Source organism: Lagopus leucura, unplaced genomic scaffold (assembly GCF_019238085.1).
Source record: "Lagopus leucura isolate 7727_CA_CO unplaced genomic scaffold, USGS_WTPT01 Super-Scaffold_100024, whole genome shotgun sequence".
Classification (NCBI taxonomy): domain Eukaryota; kingdom Metazoa; phylum Chordata; class Aves; order Galliformes; family Phasianidae; genus Lagopus; species Lagopus leucura.
This window is the reverse complement of record NW_024962276.1, coordinates 6,060,070-6,077,197: the sequence shown is the minus strand read 5'-3', so window position 1 is coordinate 6,077,197 and position 17,128 is coordinate 6,060,070. Positions and strand designations below refer to the sequence as shown.

Below are 17,128 nucleotides of genomic sequence, written 5' to 3'. Positions count from 1 at the left end.
TATAAAGCTTGTTCCACTTCAGGTCTTTAACTGCATTTAAAGTTTGCACTGACATTTTAACTCAGATCACCAAGTTTGCTGAACAAAATATTAGAGAAAATACTAGAGTTGACTGATGATGACAGCGCACACAGAACATCTCAGGAACTCAAACTCTGTCTACACTTTGACTTTGAGATCAAGAAAATAAAGACTGTCTCTGTTCTCACTACTGAACACCTGCTGACAGGAAAGATGGTTTTGAAGAGAAAAAGGAAACCAAACACTGTATTTCTTTTCCTATATCACAAAGAAAGGGTAGAAGATCAGAAAAAAATCCAATTGGTTCTATTCTGAGAAATATACTTTATGACGTGGCAAAAAGGAGCCCAGGAGTTTTGGCAGCATTTACCAAAACTATGCTACAAAAGTACAAATGACTCAGCTGTTCTTCCTACTACAAACTGCTGTAGTGAAGTGAATCACACCACGTGCTTTCCTAACACATTTCAAGTCTCCCAAAAAGCAGGAAATGACCAACTTATAAGATCTGTGCTATGAAAATTATATTTGTGAAAGCACCACAGAAGTTTTTAGAAGAATTACTAAATCAGAAGTCTATTGGAAAATAAAATAAGTTGAAGTGATCTGGAGGAGAGAAAAAGACACCAGTCCAACATCTTCAAATACTACAGGAACAGGAGCAGCCACAGATGCAAAAATGAAGAAGAGCTGCTTACCTCTGGAAGGCCTCAGGTAGGCAGGGATCTCCAGCAAGACGCCTCACCTCCACTGCCAGCCCTTAAATGAGGTCTGGGAAGGGGTGGATCCTGGCTTTACCCCTTCTGGTCACTCAGGTGAATTGCTTGCACCTGAGCTCCCCTGGGTTGGCCCTGCCCTCCCACCAGGTGCTCAATTACTGGTTCAAGACATGACTTAGCATTGCCACCACACAAATAACAACAGGAAAAAAGAACATTGTGAAAAGCATTAAGAACACAACCTATGAACTGTGACTGTTGTCAGATATCCTACTTACCAAGTTATAGTGCAAAGATAACTTCTTGCTTATGGATGGACAGATAGACATACCTAAAATACTACCTCCAGAACAAGCAGACACGAATGCAATACATGAGAAAAGACTGAAATACCTTATTTCACACACACAAAAAAGATGACATTATTACCTATATAACAGCATTCAAAATGACCCACACGTTGGACACAGTATGTACCTTGCACTTTATTTCTGTACATCAGGTCCCTAAAACTAAACCCAAATGTATTTACAAAATCCATATGTCAATATGCATTAGCTTACAAAACACCACGTTACATACAGGGATTGTTTTCCAGGCTGTTCCGTTGCCATTTTCCCCTCTTTTACAGGTGTTTATGATTTTTGAGAGCATTGCTGGGCACTGATAACTCTTGGTAAGGCCTGAAACTCTCACAGCATTAAGAGCTTAGGAGTTCATTCTGATCCAACTGCAGAGGGTAGGAGCTGCCTGTGGGAGCATTCTCACCTGAGCTGTTCAATATTCCTATAACTCCCCAGAATCTTCAGATGAAAAATACTGAAGATAAAGCTGGACTGATTTAGACAAATTTAATACTTTGACTGCACAAACTGATGGAGGGTGTGCATCAAGTGATCCATTAATCCACTTCAAAAGATGTTCTACTATAGCACATAAAATGTAATTTATGAAACCTAAAAATAAATAGGAAACTCTTCTGTACAAATGTCCATGAAGCAGCGGATTTTCCTCTTGGTTGAGAAACCAAGAGTTTTTGTCCACTACAGTGACATTAATCTTCTTCTTTCTCAATGTAAGATTTAGCACCAACACGTGCCATCTGCCTTGCCAAGTACCGGTCCCTTGCTGACATGACAGTCTCTTCATTGCTCCGTTTGGCAAATTTGCTCATGCTCTCAGCTGGTTTTTGTGTCTGTTCTTTCTCCTCTTTCTCCCCTTCTCCATCCTTACGTTTCTGCCCAGACAAATTCCCAGAGCTGGAGCTTTTCTTCTCATCCACCTCTCTCTCTCTTCCCTTTCTCTCCTTTTCCAGATCAGTGTCATCTTTTTCTAAAGCTGCAGGACTGCTTTCCCTCCTGTCCCTGTATTTTTCATCATTACTAGCTTTCTCTCTCCTCTCCTTTGAACGATCTTCCTTCTCTCTGCATTTCTCTCCTCTCTCCTTCTCTCTGTCACTGGATCTATCTTTACCACTTCTTATTCTTTCTTTTTCTCGTTCCTTTTCTGAACACTTCTCCTCTCTCTCCTTTGCCTTCCTCCATTCTCTACCATGCCCCTCCCTCTCTTTTCTTTCCTTCTCCCTTTGTTTATCATCTTGCTCTTCCCTTCTCCTGTAATAGTCTTTACCAGTGTGATCCCCATATCTGTGTCGCTCTTCCTTTTCCCTCTGGTGATCCTTTTCATGGGTCCTACTTCTCTGATAGTCTTTTCCCCTGTATTGTTCATCACAGCCCTTTCTGCTTGGTCTGCCCTCTCCCTTCTTTGTAACATGGTTTGTCTGGTCTTTTGTGCGCAGCTCTTCCTCCGCACTGGACGAACTCGGTGACCTGGAATGCCTCTGGCTCTTGTGATGTTTAGTCTCCTCCTCGCTGCTCTCAGAGGAGGCTCTCCTTTTCTTCTTTTTCAAACTCACTTTAACAGATTTATGTCTCTTCTCATCATTACTATCACTTTCTAAGTCAGTATCAGCATCTGGATTATCTTCTTCTTTAACAGAAGGTTTGAGCCTTTGTCTTTCATATGGGCCTTTGCTCCTTTGGCTGGATTCATCATAACAACTGTCAGATTTATCTTCCTTTATCCTACATTTTTTATGTTAAAAAAGAAGAGAAAAAAAAAACATTACACAGCCAGAAATCTCAGACTTCTCTATAGGTTGACTTCCAATCAGGACTTCAACAGGACTGTAAACAAAAGATGCAGCTGAAAAAGTCTATGGCAGCATATCTATTTGGTGCTCAGGTTCCAGGAATCTAGCATAAACCATTTCTATTAGAGATCTGCATCTAGTTCATTGGTGAACGCTAGCTGATGGATTTATCTAAAAGAGTGAGTAAGGTTAATATCTGCAGTCTCTATCTAAGGAACAGAACAGAGATTTGCATTCTTGTTTGAGCTTTCTGGCAAGCGACACATTTTTTCCTCTGTATTTTTTCCCTTATTCTTATCAGATAGTCAGAGAAGAAGCAGGTTGGATGTTTCAATGATAGAGGCAGGAACATAGCTTCCGTAAGTAGATTTTTAATCCAGTAGTTCTGAAGATGTCATTCTTGCAGCTTAACAAAAATCAGTTCCTTTTAGCAGCTCACAGATTTGTACATAAAAAAGATGATCCATTAAAGACAAATTTTGGCACTAGGCAGAACAGGTTATGCTCAGTCACACTTTCCTGACTGGTAAGGAAATACATGTTCCATTACACACAAGCTCTCCTAACCAGCTACAATAACAATCTGTGGTAAATTCTGATGGATCAGCACACCACCTATTATTTCCAATGTGTGGCATATCCTTATACCAAACAACCTACAATTCCTTTATTTCACATAGCCAAGTAACTTAACTGTGAGCACATTCTTCAGGTAAGGACTTTCTTTCTAACCCACTCTCAGATTCAGTACTGCTTTTATGAAAGCTGCATTTTCTTTGTGATAGCAAACACTCAGTGAGACTGAGGTCTGCAGACCATCCCAAATGAATTTTAACCTGAATTAACTGTTACAAATGGTCATTTGTTGCATATAATGAACACATATCCCCTTCAACATATTCATCTACAGGACAGGATTTCACCATCTCAGCTACATAAATAACTCAGCCTCATCTCATTACTTTGCCTTGGACTGTGTATATATTAAGATCTTAAAATTCTCCATCTGAACATTCACAGTTTATTTGATTCATTTCCTTTTACCACAGCATTAGCACTGAATTTGTTTATTTTTCATGAACCTGCAAATGTGGAATGAGTATAAAGTCATTGTTCCATGTTTTTTCCAGATGTTACTACCAAAGTCATTTCTCTTTGACTTGCTTCTCTGCCCATTATGTTACCTTTTGCCTTCCTTGTGATCCAACACAAGCAATTTAATGCAGATTGCAAAATATTATGCAAACCAAAGTAAATACAGGCAAGAATAATATGAACTATTACAAGCATGACAGTCTGCTGACACTTTAACTTGTCCTGCAAGTTTTTTTGTCTTATCATCTATACCACTGATGATCACTGGACATTTTCCAAATAACTCAATTAAGCATCTGTACCAACTAATCACCCAACCAGTGTGTTATAGCATTCCCTGTCTAATTCTTGCAGTATTTCCATAAGTCTGGAACCACATCCAAGCAGAAGCTGTTTTATATCTGAAGCCCTTCCGAACCGCATCATACCTGGCTTCACGGAAGCTGCACTTTGGCACCTCTTCTTCCCCTACCCTCTGGTTTAAGAGATGTCTGTAGAACCCACTGAGGTCCTTCTGTTTGGTCACATCCAGGTATGCTAAGGGGAAAAAAGCAAGGCTAGATTTACTGTGCTGTAAATACTCACGAGACACAACTCACAACTGGTAAAGACAGCAACAAGAATGCTATCTTCATCCCAAGAGGTTTTTAGCCTGAACTGGAATGAGCTCTGAACAAAGTGATCTGACTTCACTGTAGGCCATGCTTGAAACAGCAGACTGAAACAGACGGCCTTCAGAGGTCCACTCCAACCTGAATTATCTTATTCTAGATGCTGAAAATGCAAGGTTACACCTCAACCAATTCTACCTTGTTTGTTATTCCACTATGCATTCTAAGTCCTATTTCAATGACTGTTCAATAGATCCTACATAATATGTGAAGTTAGAGAGTGTGAGCATCACTGTACCCCAGGCTTACAAGTCTTCCTTCAAAAACTGACACTTTCTCAAAAATTAAAACCCCAAAACACAAATGGAGGAGCTTCCCGTGTTCCTTCAGTAGCCTGTACAAGGCAAAATAACAGATGGGAAGTAGGATCCAATTCAGTATCTGCCATCTGCTCCTCTTTGATATTTAAACCGTACCAAGGCTCACAGAAAGACTGGATGACAGTACTGTCTGTCATTACAAGGTCATACTTCTTCTAGGTGGAATTCTGCTGCTTCAGTGTTAGTCTCACCCTCCAGAGCTGCCTCTCTTCTTTCTCTTTCCTCCTCCTCAGCCCTCTCTTGCAGCTTCTTCTTATAGGCTGAAGTCACAAAAGCCTCTTTGTCAGCAAATTCTCCTCCCTCCATTTCACGCTCTTTCTGAATTTTTCTTTCCATTCTTTTTTCTTGTTCCTTCTTCCTAATCTCAGCTGCTTTGAGGATATTGTGGATGTATCTGGGCTAAAAGAGAAAGTAAAAAAAGGTATGATGCTGAGAGATAATTAAGGTCACTAAGAAAACACAATTTGGGACTGCTGGAGATGTTGAAGGGAGTTTCTAACAGAAACTAGTCTAACACATTCTTACGCTGACAACAATCTTACATAAACTGTAACTCCCTTTTAGGGAGATTAACAAATACAGAAAAATATGCCATATATTGCAAGCAAGGTGGGAAACTTACAGTCTGCTTCCAGAGGACCACTGGATCAAGGACTCTGAAGTATCTGACTGACTGAATTCTACCACAGTTGCTGCACATTACTACCTTAGGTAACAGCATTTGAGCACAAAACTCGTATGCCCCATTACAGAATCCATTCAGCAAAGCTTAAAAGTTAAGCAGTTAAAGTTACTCCAAGCACAGATAAGACAGAGCTCAGACACAGAGGACATATTTTCCAGCACTGACCTTTTTTTCGTCTCTCCCTGATAACAGTCTGGCACTACTTTCTTTCTTCTTCTGCTGCATCTCATCATAGATACTGTCATATTCATATACTGTAGCATCTTCTGACAAAGCCTTCTGAATTTCCAATTTTGTCTATATCAAGACAAAACAAAACAAAACACATGGGGTGGGAACTGACACAAGAATGAAGCATGAAATTAAAGGCAGTAATTTCCTAATCTGCCACAGGCACGAAGATCCTTCGTTGCACCTCACCTGCTTCATTGCCTGCTTCTTCAATGCCTCTTTCTGAAGACTTTCACCAACGGATGGCTGCAAGAAGAAAAGATTGCAGAAATAAAATTAATCACATTGACACAGCTCACAACTATATATAAGCAGTTTCTTTCTATTAGGGAGTCTCTCACTTCAATACTATTTGTCTGCAAGCAAGAACAACTAGAAATTCATTCACTTGCACACAATGGATCTGCCTCTTTCCTGGGCAAAGTACTGCAGCACTTCAACACACAGGTCTTGCATAAAAGTGGTGATGGATTTAAGAACACAGCTTTAATGACCAGTTTGCCTCAAAAGCCACAAACAATTTGATGTCATTTCACAAAACAAGCGGTCTCAGTTAAGAAACACCCAGAGATCTGTGGAAACTCTTCTGTCCCAACACCATTCTCCAACCACCACCAAAAAACTCAGGAAGACGACCTGTCCCCCACAGCAGCACAGGTCAGCCTGGTGGTGTAAGGAGCTGGCACATCAGCAGCCAGACTTCTGGCCAAGGCCAGCTACAGCCAATGCTGAAACAAATTCCTAAGGCAGGATGATTGCCCTACACATTCTCATCAACCCTAAACTTCTTTTAGTCGTTGCTAGAATAAAAGTAAAACACAGAACCCCCCCCCCCAACCAAATGAACCAAACTTGGAGATACACCCTCCTGCCAATTTATGTATCAAAATCATTTTAATGTTCTCACATATTTATACTGCAGAATACAGAAGGATGGATCTTCTCAGTGATGTTATAATTGTATTTCCAATAGTCTGTGACAGTTCAGTGCTGCTCAGAACACACTTGCACATATTGGCTCAGAGAAGCAGCAGTGCTGAGCAGGCATTCTTACTGACAACAGAATGAGAACAGCATTCAGAGCAAGAACCAAACACCCGAAAGGATTTGGCAAGACTCTGAGTTGATCAGTATCATTAGTTCGGTATTTTTAACAGCAAGAATGCTGCTGATGGGAGCAGCACGTACTTCAAGCACTCACGTTTAGCTGCTCAGCATTAATATGCTGGAAAACAGCAGTATTAATCCTCCCTAAGGAAAAAAAACATATTTGCTACTAAAAACGTTTTCTCATCACCATACTTTCTATAAACACATGAACAAACCAACCCTGAGTTTTAGTCAGTTTTGCCTTTTAATTAGTGCTGAACTGGCCCGCACATCTTTCCTCAACCAGTAGGCAGTGCTGTTTATTAACTACATTCACTATAAATGAAAGGGCTTGTTTCCTTGTGTCTGCCATGAAGGTTTGGGGCAGATGGGAGCGTGATGCTCACCCAGCTCCAGCCCCTGCTCTCCAATGGTTCTGGGATGCTCACATTGGCAGCACAGGACAGTACTGAGCCCTAAGGAGTCTCTGCACGCAGACAACAGAAAGCACAGACTCCAATGAAGACAGAATAGACCCTGCAGCTGTATTTACAGAACACCAAAATATCTGGTGACCAGAAATATTGCATAGACTGTTTTCCCTGTCTGCCCACGTGAGATGAACGAGTTGATCTGCAGACACAAAGGCAGCAGTAACAGACAATCTCATTATTGCACACACGCCTGTAAGGAAGCCCACCTGCGATATGTTTGCCTCGAATGGCAGCAAGTTTACAACAAACACCTTCCCTAAAGGTTTATGGCTGACAATTTCCTGTTGTGCCCTGAGCTCTGATAGATGAGAACTTCCTGTTCTTTTGTATTGTTTTTACTTATCAACTGCCCATTTATTAAAGGCCTATAAGCTCAGCGATCTGTCTCACACTCGTACTGCACTCAAGCTATTCTTCCAAAGCACAAAGCTTGTAGTTTTAATATCTGCTGGAAGGAAAAGATACTTTAACCCTCTCCTGTAAAAGCACACATGCAAAACAAACAAACTTCAAAACGAGACTCTGAAGTCTACCTGCCCTACAAGGCCAGGGCAGAAAGCTCTGATGGGAACAAAAAGACAACAAATAGAACAAAGGGCCTCGGTCTATGAGCACTCTCACTGTTCTCTCCCATTTCTTAGAGAAAAAAGAACATGAAAAATAAGTCCATATGGCAGTCAATCTCCTTGGCACACACTCCCAGCTTCCAGCAACCCGCAGCAGAAGATTTCCCGCACAGGAGGATGCACCTGGGCCACTGCTGGACACCACGAGCATCCCTTTGTTTGACTCATCCATTTCTGAGCCCATTTATAGCTCTGGCCACACCGCAGCATCCCGTGGCGATGGGTTCCACAACTGCATCACACACTGTGTGGACAAAAACAACTTCCTTTTGTTTCCATGAAACCAGTTCATTCCATCATACGTTCTGCTGCTCATATTATGAGAAACAGCAAACCTGCTTTACTTTCTCTGAATCATTTTTGCTTTTCCGTGCTTCCTCCACACTCACTTCTCCACTTTGCTCAGGGATCTCTGCCACAGCCCCTCAGTCTGTTTGCTCTTGTGCTGCATGAACCCCAGTCCTTATCACTACTCAGCACTTTTTTTTTTCCAGACATTGCATTTTTGGGCTTTTTTGGAAAGGAACTGTAAGCAAGAACAAAAATGGGTTTACAACCCAATGCAGTTTTCTTTTCAGTTCCAGTTTCTTTATGTTTGCTCCTCCTTTCTTTTGGGGGGTCACTAAAACAAGCCAGGCCCTCACCAGCCAACACTCACAGAACATTCCCACTGCCACCACCGTGTCCCCCTGCACTGAGCACCCACTGCAGTCTGTGTGCATTTTGGTTTTTATCTACACTGCCATCCTGAAGCAACAGATCAGTTCTGAAGGTTGTTTGGTACGGTGCAGATAATTCTAGTTCAATAAACAGACATTTTAATGCTGCAAAATGAGTCTCAACTTCCAGAGATACTCCCAACTAAATGGTAAATGAAGAACAGAACGCAGAGCAGCGCACAGGGGGAAGTGACACACTGCTTCTTGAGACACAACGTGAATAAGGGGGTAATATGAGATACAGCATGTGAACAAGGGGGTGATGTTTGTGGAGAAAATGAACAGACCACAGGCAGCAGCAAACCACAATGAAAGCTCATTTCTCACATCTCCCTTTGCTGATGCATCACCTGCTCTCCACTAAAGGCTCTCCGCAGGATGACCACCTTCCCTCCATATCTAAAGACAGTAACAACCCCTGCTTATGAAGGCAAATAACTCAGAACCAGGGCAGCCAGGAAGAACTGCAACCACCTGCTTCGGTTGTCCCATTCAACACTGATGAAAAACATCTCAAGAAGATTTCCATCCAAGATGTTCTGCTTGCTATGAACTAACTCAAGAACATCTTCATTGCTGGCTAACGCCCACTGATGTACTTTGCCACAGTCACATTTTAAACTCCTGCAGCAAAGGTACAGGCAAAGCCTTAATAAAATACACACATAGCATTAAAAAAAAGGAGGCAAAAGTTTGGTATCTCATATATAATCACAGCCCAAGTCAGGTGTGCAGATTTCCCAGCACAAACTTTATTAGAGTTCAGTTAAAAATACATAATCTCCAGACGTTTGAGATGTAGTTCTGAGTGATAAGCCAGCAGACAGGAAATGAAACCCCTCCCAAATGCAGCTCCTTATCTTGAAAGCTCCGAAATTATTATTGAACTAATAAAGTAATTTTGCTTTTTTTTAAAAAGTGATCCTTTTTTGATAAAGGCAGTTATGAGATTATTACATTTTGCTGGGGATGTACCACACCAATGCACAGGACAACTTTTAACAGTCTTTATAACAGACTGGTAGCGAATGTCAGCTTTTCTGACAGAAAAAATACTTGATCTGTTACATACAAGTTAGCTGGCAGCACCATACACTGTTACTATTACTGTTATTGTAATTGTTATCATTCATTATTTTACTCCGAAAATTAAGAAGAGAAAACACAGAAGTGAAAAACAAGTCACCCCCCAGCCAGGAGGGTTTCCAGCCCTACCATCTGAGGTATAATGACAACAACCCATCATCTGAAGCTCATTCTTGGGCTCTGGAAAACACAGAGTCCATTCCTGGATGTAGAGAAAGACACCAAATCCCAAACTGCCACAGAAAGGAAACTACTGCTGCCCTGGAGTGCAGTGCATCCTATCGTCCCTATCAGCTGTGCTCAGAGGAAAGCCTCTCCTTAGAGCCAAGCTGGCAGCTATGAGCTGAAGCAGAGGAACACCTCCACACGGTGCTGAGGATGCAGCTAGGTGAGGTGAGAGATGGCACGTCAGACATGTTCACATCCTCTGCACTTCCTATAAGCTGCAGTTTCACATTCGAGGCTGACTGGATATCACTGGGACGCCCTCAGCCCTCTCATGCACTGTACAAAGGCAGCTCCAACGCCCTCAGCAGCAGCAGATGGGATTCAGCCTCTCCCAGAGGTTGGCCATTGTTAGATTTGGGCTTATTGTCACAAAACGTAAGAGCCACCAGTTCATTAAAAAACATTTACAATGTTTGGTTATAGGAATTAGCAACTGACAAATATTATTTGATGCTTAATTACCACTGTTCTTTGCAACTACACAATCAAAACAATGTTTTCTGGGCTTTGGGTAAAAAATAAAGTATAACACGCACGTAATGACATTATGATCAAACTATCACAGACAATTTCTGATTGATACTAGCCAGTAAACTGCAACCTCATCTCCAGAAACAGAGAAAGAAGTTGCAACCTTAGCACTTATCCATATAGAGACAAGTCACCTCCACAGCTCTGAGTTCCTACCCTTTACCCATAGACTACAAAGCTACTGCCTTTAAATTCTTCAAAACTTCTGGTTAAGAACAGGGCTATCTGTAAGCACCCAAACAGCCTAAATGCTGAGCCAGTTCTTGGGTGCACCCCACGCAGCACTCCATCCTGAAGTGTAATTTTTAGAGTGCAGCCCCCTCTACTGGAACAAGCAGGAAGTTAGTATTTTCATTCTAACACCTTAAAAGCAAATAAAGACTACATAAAAGAACACTATGAATGTCATGCAGTGGAGTCATACATCTCCGAGCACCAACAAAGCGTGTGGTCACCGAAATCCTGTACACAGTGTTATCTCTTATTAGCAGAATTGAGTGCTTTGAGAGCTACGTATCATCCACACCCAAATGATTGTCTCTCAGTACCATGGCCATGAGCAGATGTGTACATTAGGGCAGTAAGCAAATCACTTACAGAATACAGTACAAGTATCAGAAGAAAACTGTTGAACTGACCTCATCATCAGAGTCATCTGCAAACACTGAGAGCTTGTTGGAAGCCAGATTCTTCTGCTGCAATTTCTTGGGCATAATAAGCCCATACCTAGGGAAGAACGCTAAAAATTAATTTTCATGCTATGTACACATAGCAGGTTTCAAAACAGAGCTCTGCTATTTACAACTCTAGAAACAGAAGATGAGCAGCCCTATAATGTATAGAGCACAGCTCAGGGCAGTGCTGATGGCAGCACAGCCTGCCAGCTTCTCCCACTGCCACCATCAGCCTTTTTCCACACAAAGTTTAGGGATAAAACTACCCATCTTCCTAAATTAGGCCACAAATACCTTCTTAAATGATTTTTCTTTCTTCCTTCCTCAGGGAAAGAAGAAACGATTTTAACTCGCAAAGGACCGACCCACACCCAATGCTCTGTAGACACACTTTTGGACAGCAACGTGCACTACCAACGTACAGGTGGAGCTGGGGCAATCAGCCAGCTCACATCACATCACAAGGCAAACAATCAGCCAGGCCCTGCATCCAGCTCACATCACATCACAAGGCAAACAATCAGCCAGGCCCTGCATCCAGCTCACGGCCCAGTTCTGAGGTGGCGGTTGGGCCGCGCCGGGAGCATGGCGGTTTCTGTGCGAATCCTGAAGGGATTCTGCTTCGTTGGAGTTAAAAAGTCCCCTCAGCGCCGTCGCAGCCGCCCCCCGCCCCTTCCCACGTGTAATTTTTGTGGTTTTTTTTACTTTATAACGAACACAATTTTACGAGTTTTACGTTCAGGCCAACGCGGCGAGGCCACTGCCCGCCAACAAACACCGATTGGGACGACCGAGCGCTCCGGTAGCGCCAGCCCCGGCCGGAGGTGGGGCGGGACCCGGCTCGTGCCCATCCTCGGCGGCGACCCCGTGGCGCCCCTCGGTTACCGCCACCCCGCCGCGGCCCGCACTCACTGCTTGCTTAGCGCCGCCATCTTGTCCCGGCAGCCGCTGGGCACAGCCGCCTGCTGCTCCGCGGCCGCAGATTCCTCCTGTCTCTGCTGCTTTCCACTTCCCTCTCTCTGGGCGCTCCCGCCGCGCCGATCTCGTTTTTTGCTCCAGAAGGGTCGCGGGGAGCGAGCGGGAAGGGACAGAGGTAGGAGATGAATTTTGTAACAGCGGAATGGCGAGTGGCGAAAATGCCGCTGCGGATAGGCAGCGATCTGCAGCGCGCGCGCGTCCCCGCGCCCCTCCCCCACCCGCCGGCGGGTGCTGCGGGACCGGCGTTCCCGTCCGCAGACGTGGAGGCGCCGGTCTGAAAAGAGAAAGAAGGATTTAATTTCCCACAGATTTATTAAAAGAAGCCGTTCTGCCAAAAGGAGTGTTGCACAGATGCAGCCTTGCTGCAGGCTGAAGTTGGGGGCTGTATGAAAACAGCGGGGCTGTGCTGCAGCGCGCCTATAACTGCTAACAGTGCTGATTAACAGCCGTCAATTAGAGCTGCTTCTAAAATGTAACTGAAAGAGGGGGAATCCCCAGCTTCTGTGCTGCATGGCTTATGAGTGCTGCTGCCATCAAGTGTTCCCAGCCTCTCTTACTGGAACTTCAATAATAAGGCCTCAAGCAGCCTTTTTAAGGTTTAGCAGATAGATTCATACTCGTAAAATTATTTCCTTGCAATGTTTTTACTGCCCTTAATGGCACCTAACTAACTGTCTTGACGAGTGCTGAGTTGCAATGCATAACTAATAAAAGCAAACAATTAATGAAGCAGTGTTTCATTACAGTGCTCCTTATCAGGAGCTGGGTTAGGTGAGCAGCTGGTGGTCTTAACAGGAGGCGTTGCTGTGGGCAGTGCTGCAGGATGGGGCCGCGTTGCTCCGTGTGCTCTCTGTCAGCTGGACCAGGCACAGGCAGGTATGCACCCAATGCTCCAGGAGCCGGGCTGCGATGGAACCCTGCGGCCAAACTGCTGCCTGAGGTGCCCCTGCAACAGAGAAGAGCTGTCACTGCAAAAGGCTAGCTTGAAATCATGGAGTCATACCTCTAAACATCTCCCTGGGAGCGGGGTGTAAGTTATGTGCTTCCATATTCCAGGACATGTCTATAGAACATAGGGGTATTGTCCAACACACACCGTGTGTGAACACTGATGTTCATTTAGCAGGAATTCATAGCATCGCAGAACCATTTGGGTTGGAAAAGACCTCTCAAATCCCCACGTTCAACTCCAGCCCACAGTGCTCACTGACTACAGCCCTCAGTGCCACATCTCCATGGCTCTGGGATGCCTCCAGGCTCAGGGACCCTTCTTCACACTGATCCGTCCCTCAGCTGTTCCCCATCAGACTTGTGCTCCAGTCCCTTCCCTTGTGATTCGTACTGATTTCAAACCACTGATCTCACACTGCTGTCCCACAAATAAGGTCCAATAATTTGCCAAAGTGTTTTGTGTGCCTTTCCAGTTAAGCCTAGGAGGACTGGATGCTCGAGGCCTGCTTCATTCTCTCCAGAATTAGTCTAATGTACATGGGAACACATACGAAGGAGCTATGACTGCTCACTGCTCAGCAGTAGGAAGGTCACTGTAAATGAGTATCCCCAGCTGAATTAGTAAGTCTGTCCACACTTAATTTTAACGAGCCTCTCAGTCTGTCATTAAATCGATAAGGGAGAGATGTCAACAAGAACACCACTTGCTTCTCCTGCAGAGAGACTGAAAATACTAGCAGCCTCTTGAGTACTCTGGCACCAGAAAAAGCTCATATTCATTAAATGAGGGAAAGACAGATGGAAACCTAACCTCCTGTTTATGGCCAATGAGTGTATGGAGTACCTGGCAGATGGTGTTTATGAGCAGGAGGGCTCCCACTGTGCTCCCACACCCATGATTTGTTTGGAGCTGGGTCATTGCCTAGTGCACAGCAGGTCTGATGTACACAGAACGGATTATTTGCCCAAAAAACCTCATAATTGTTAGCATGTTACCTACAGGTTTACAATGAGATCACCCATTCTGCTAGATCTCAAAGCTGATCTGCTCCCCTTCCCTCAAGGCAGTGAGTTCTGATAATAAATATAACAAATTGACTTTTATTGACGAAAAAAAGTCTGCAGATATTTAGGACCCCTTATCTGTTGTTTAATCTATCGGGAAATCAAAATTAGTTTTGGAAGTGAGGACTTGAAAGCGCTCAGCTGAATGTCACTACTGAGAGTGTTTCATGGCTGAGCTGTGCCTGATCATCCCACAGTTACTGTATGGTATTTACCATTGATACAGTTCTGCACCAGCTCTGCTTGAACGTGCACAGATGCAGCAGTGGGATCAAAGCAATACATCTCCTGAATTAAATTGTCGTCAAGTTGCTGCAATGAAGAGAACAAAGAAGGTCGGATGGTGAAAACCTTAAGAGAGAGTTGCAGAATTAAAGCTGGCTAAGGTTGGCCTGTAGGAAACTTGCAGGCAGCACTTCTAGAAATGATAAGTCAGAAAGTGGGAGATTGAAAGGAAGAAATAAACGTCTCACCAGTATGCACTGATTCCAGTTCTCAGTCTTCTCTGTGCCCTCCCACTCTGGATGTAAAAGCAACAGCACAGCCTTCATTATGTTATGTACCAGAGCTGGTGGGTCTTCATAGCTCCTGATTTCAGCAAAGCTCTCGGCATTCAGTTTCTGGATACACTCACGCAGGTCCTGCAGCATGAAGCGGTGGAAGACAATCCCTGCATGCCTCACATTCCTGTCTTCTGCCTCTGGAATCACAAGCAAACCTTTCAAGAAGTTGCTTGGAAACATTCACTGCTCAAGACTTACATTACTGGCTGAACAGCTGTGCCTCTGTCATTAACTCATTTTCTCCTTAACAAAGAGCTTGATCCATTTACAACCCAAGTGTGCTATGAAACATTTCAGAAGGTTATGTGTTCTAGGAGGCAAAGCTTTCTGTAATGTGTGATGTATTGAGACTGCTGAGTGCCTTAAGGGGATTAGACAGGTGCCATAAATGTTACAGAGCAGTCCTGAGAGCACAGAGGGCCCAGGCACACAGGTAGTTGTGACACTGATCCTTTCCATCTCAGCTGGGGCACTGAGCAGAAGATGTTAGATTCCTGAATGCAGCACATTGCTTCACGCCTTTGATTTCAGTGGAAATCCCATGAACTAAAGCCAAAATCTAAACATGCTGCTTAAGGGAACTGTGCTCAGCCCCTGGGCTTGCTCAGGAGCAGTACCTGGACCAAAGGTCTTTGGTGTCATTTGTACTTGCACAAATACTTCTGAAGTGGTTTTACTGCGATTCCTGCTTTTACCCCTAACGATCTCTCCTGGCTCTGTGAGCACAATACCCAGGACACAGCTTGCTTTGGCTTCCTCTGAAGGCATCTTCAGCAGTTCTGAACAGGCAGCTTGGGCCATCTTCAGCATTCTCTGCAGGTCCTTATGTTCGTGGGGAGGTAATGTCTGCTGGGGTCCAATGCTGATATCAAATAACCCCAGAGCTCGTCCCGACAGGTCCCAGAGAGGCACTGCAATGTGCTGTTCTCCACAGACAGAACTGCAAACAACCTCTGAGCAGTCTGTGCACTTAAACAGGTAATCTCTGAAATGAGAGTAAAGAGAGGAGTTAAGTCCACAGCTTTACCACTCCAGTCCCTCTGGGCACTTTAGCATGCTGCAGTTACAGGTCATTTGTCTCTCGCTGTTAAAACAAAGGTATTGTCTTACAATTATTGTTTAATTCCTTTAACTGAAACATGAACGTGTTTAAGTCTCATTAAAGCCATATAGAGAATGGAGAAAATTACATTTTGGAATACAATATTGCTGAAAGTTGCAGTTGTTGAAAACCACAACAATTCAACAAAGCTAAAAGTAGGTTGTATTCTCACTTTAAAAACAACTTCTTGTTGGATATGCTTAAGACAAGTCTGTGAGGATCCTGGCAGCTGAAGGAAACAGATAATGACAGGAAATGAGACAAATATGGCCAGGAAAAAAAAAGGCAGATTACTGTAAATAGTGAAATCCTTCACTATAGGCTCTGATCCTGCAAACCTTCCACAACAGATGCAGAGCTTGCTCGGCAGCTCATCCAGTAAGCATTAAGATGGAAGCTAATTTTCTGCAGGCCTAAAATCAAATAGAAAATGCACCTTGTGCTTTCATCATTCAGCATCACATAGATCCACACCTGGAGCCTCAGCAGTGAGATAGCTCTGGGCAGGCACTGCAGCAGGGCTGCGTTACAGCCGGCCTCATGCTGCGTGCATTGTGCAGGCTGGGATCTGGGACCTGGGGTGTCTGGTAACTGACTGCAAGTGCTGGAGCCCACCTGAAAAGGTTCTCTTTTCTGAGGAGGAGGACAGGAGAGGTGTGGATTTCCTTTTGTCCTGTACTGTCTGTAGCAATCATTCTGCGCAGAGCATAGTCACACCTCTGTCAGACAGGAGAGGGATGGTTAGCTGCATGCAGGAGAGGAACAGCCATTGTGAAGCTTGGAGAGGGCAGAAAGTGTTTGTGTGTGTGTGTGTTAAAATTCCCACATACATTTGAATGCCATGAGATGGTTTTAGACATCTCCCAGCAATGCCTAGTTTTATTACCAGTCATTGTTTTTATTCCCCTTCTTGCTCAGGGTGCATGAAGAATGTACCTGGACCCTCACTCAGCCAAACCATCTCATGCGTCCCCAGGCTCCACACCGAGGAACACCCACAGGCTAAGGAAGAGGTTTCCCTTCTTTTTCACATCGTGTTACAGTCCTCATTTCTCATGGCACGTTTCTGTCAGCATGCCTTGACATATGACCTGCCTATCGGGCAGTTAACGAGGACAGGGCAGAGCC

General features: G+C 44.0%; 2 protein-coding genes across 3 annotated transcripts in view; both read right to left on the bottom strand.

Moving 5' to 3' along the window:
* Positions 1-1,205: 1,205 nt before the first annotated feature.
* NSRP1 (nuclear speckle splicing regulatory protein 1) lies at positions 1,206-12,479 on the bottom strand. 2 transcript variants are annotated; one of them, XM_042879621.1, is made up of 7 exons: positions 12,254-12,479; positions 11,306-11,393; positions 6,084-6,140; positions 5,829-5,960; positions 5,170-5,377; positions 4,416-4,524; positions 1,206-2,824 (listed from the first exon to the last, which is right to left on the bottom strand). In XM_042879621.1, exons 1-7 carry the CDS (start codon positions 12,271-12,273, stop codon positions 1,795-1,797), a joined length of 1,644 nt encoding a protein of 547 aa, XP_042735555.1. In that variant the 5' UTR covers positions 12,274-12,479; the 3' UTR covers positions 1,206-1,794. The 2 variants fall into 2 exon arrangements, with proteins under 2 accessions (XP_042735555.1, XP_042735556.1); XM_042879622.1 differs by having other exon boundaries at positions 12,257-12,479.
* Positions 12,480-12,628: 149 nt separating this feature from the next.
* The window catches only part of EFCAB5 (EF-hand calcium binding domain 5), a 29,403-nt gene continuing 24,903 nt past the window's right edge, over positions 12,629-17,128 (bottom strand). Inside the window, exons 17-21 of the mRNA XM_042879805.1 lie at positions 16,616-16,717; positions 15,630-15,883; positions 14,809-15,035; positions 14,551-14,647; positions 12,629-13,265 (exon numbers count right to left, since the gene is read on the bottom strand). Coding sequence (XP_042735739.1) covers positions 13,108-13,265; positions 14,551-14,647; positions 14,809-15,035; positions 15,630-15,883; positions 16,616-16,717 — 838 coding nt within the window. The 3' untranslated portion in view covers positions 12,629-13,107. The remainder of the gene's footprint in view (positions 13,266-14,550; positions 14,648-14,808; positions 15,036-15,629; positions 15,884-16,615; positions 16,718-17,128) is intronic.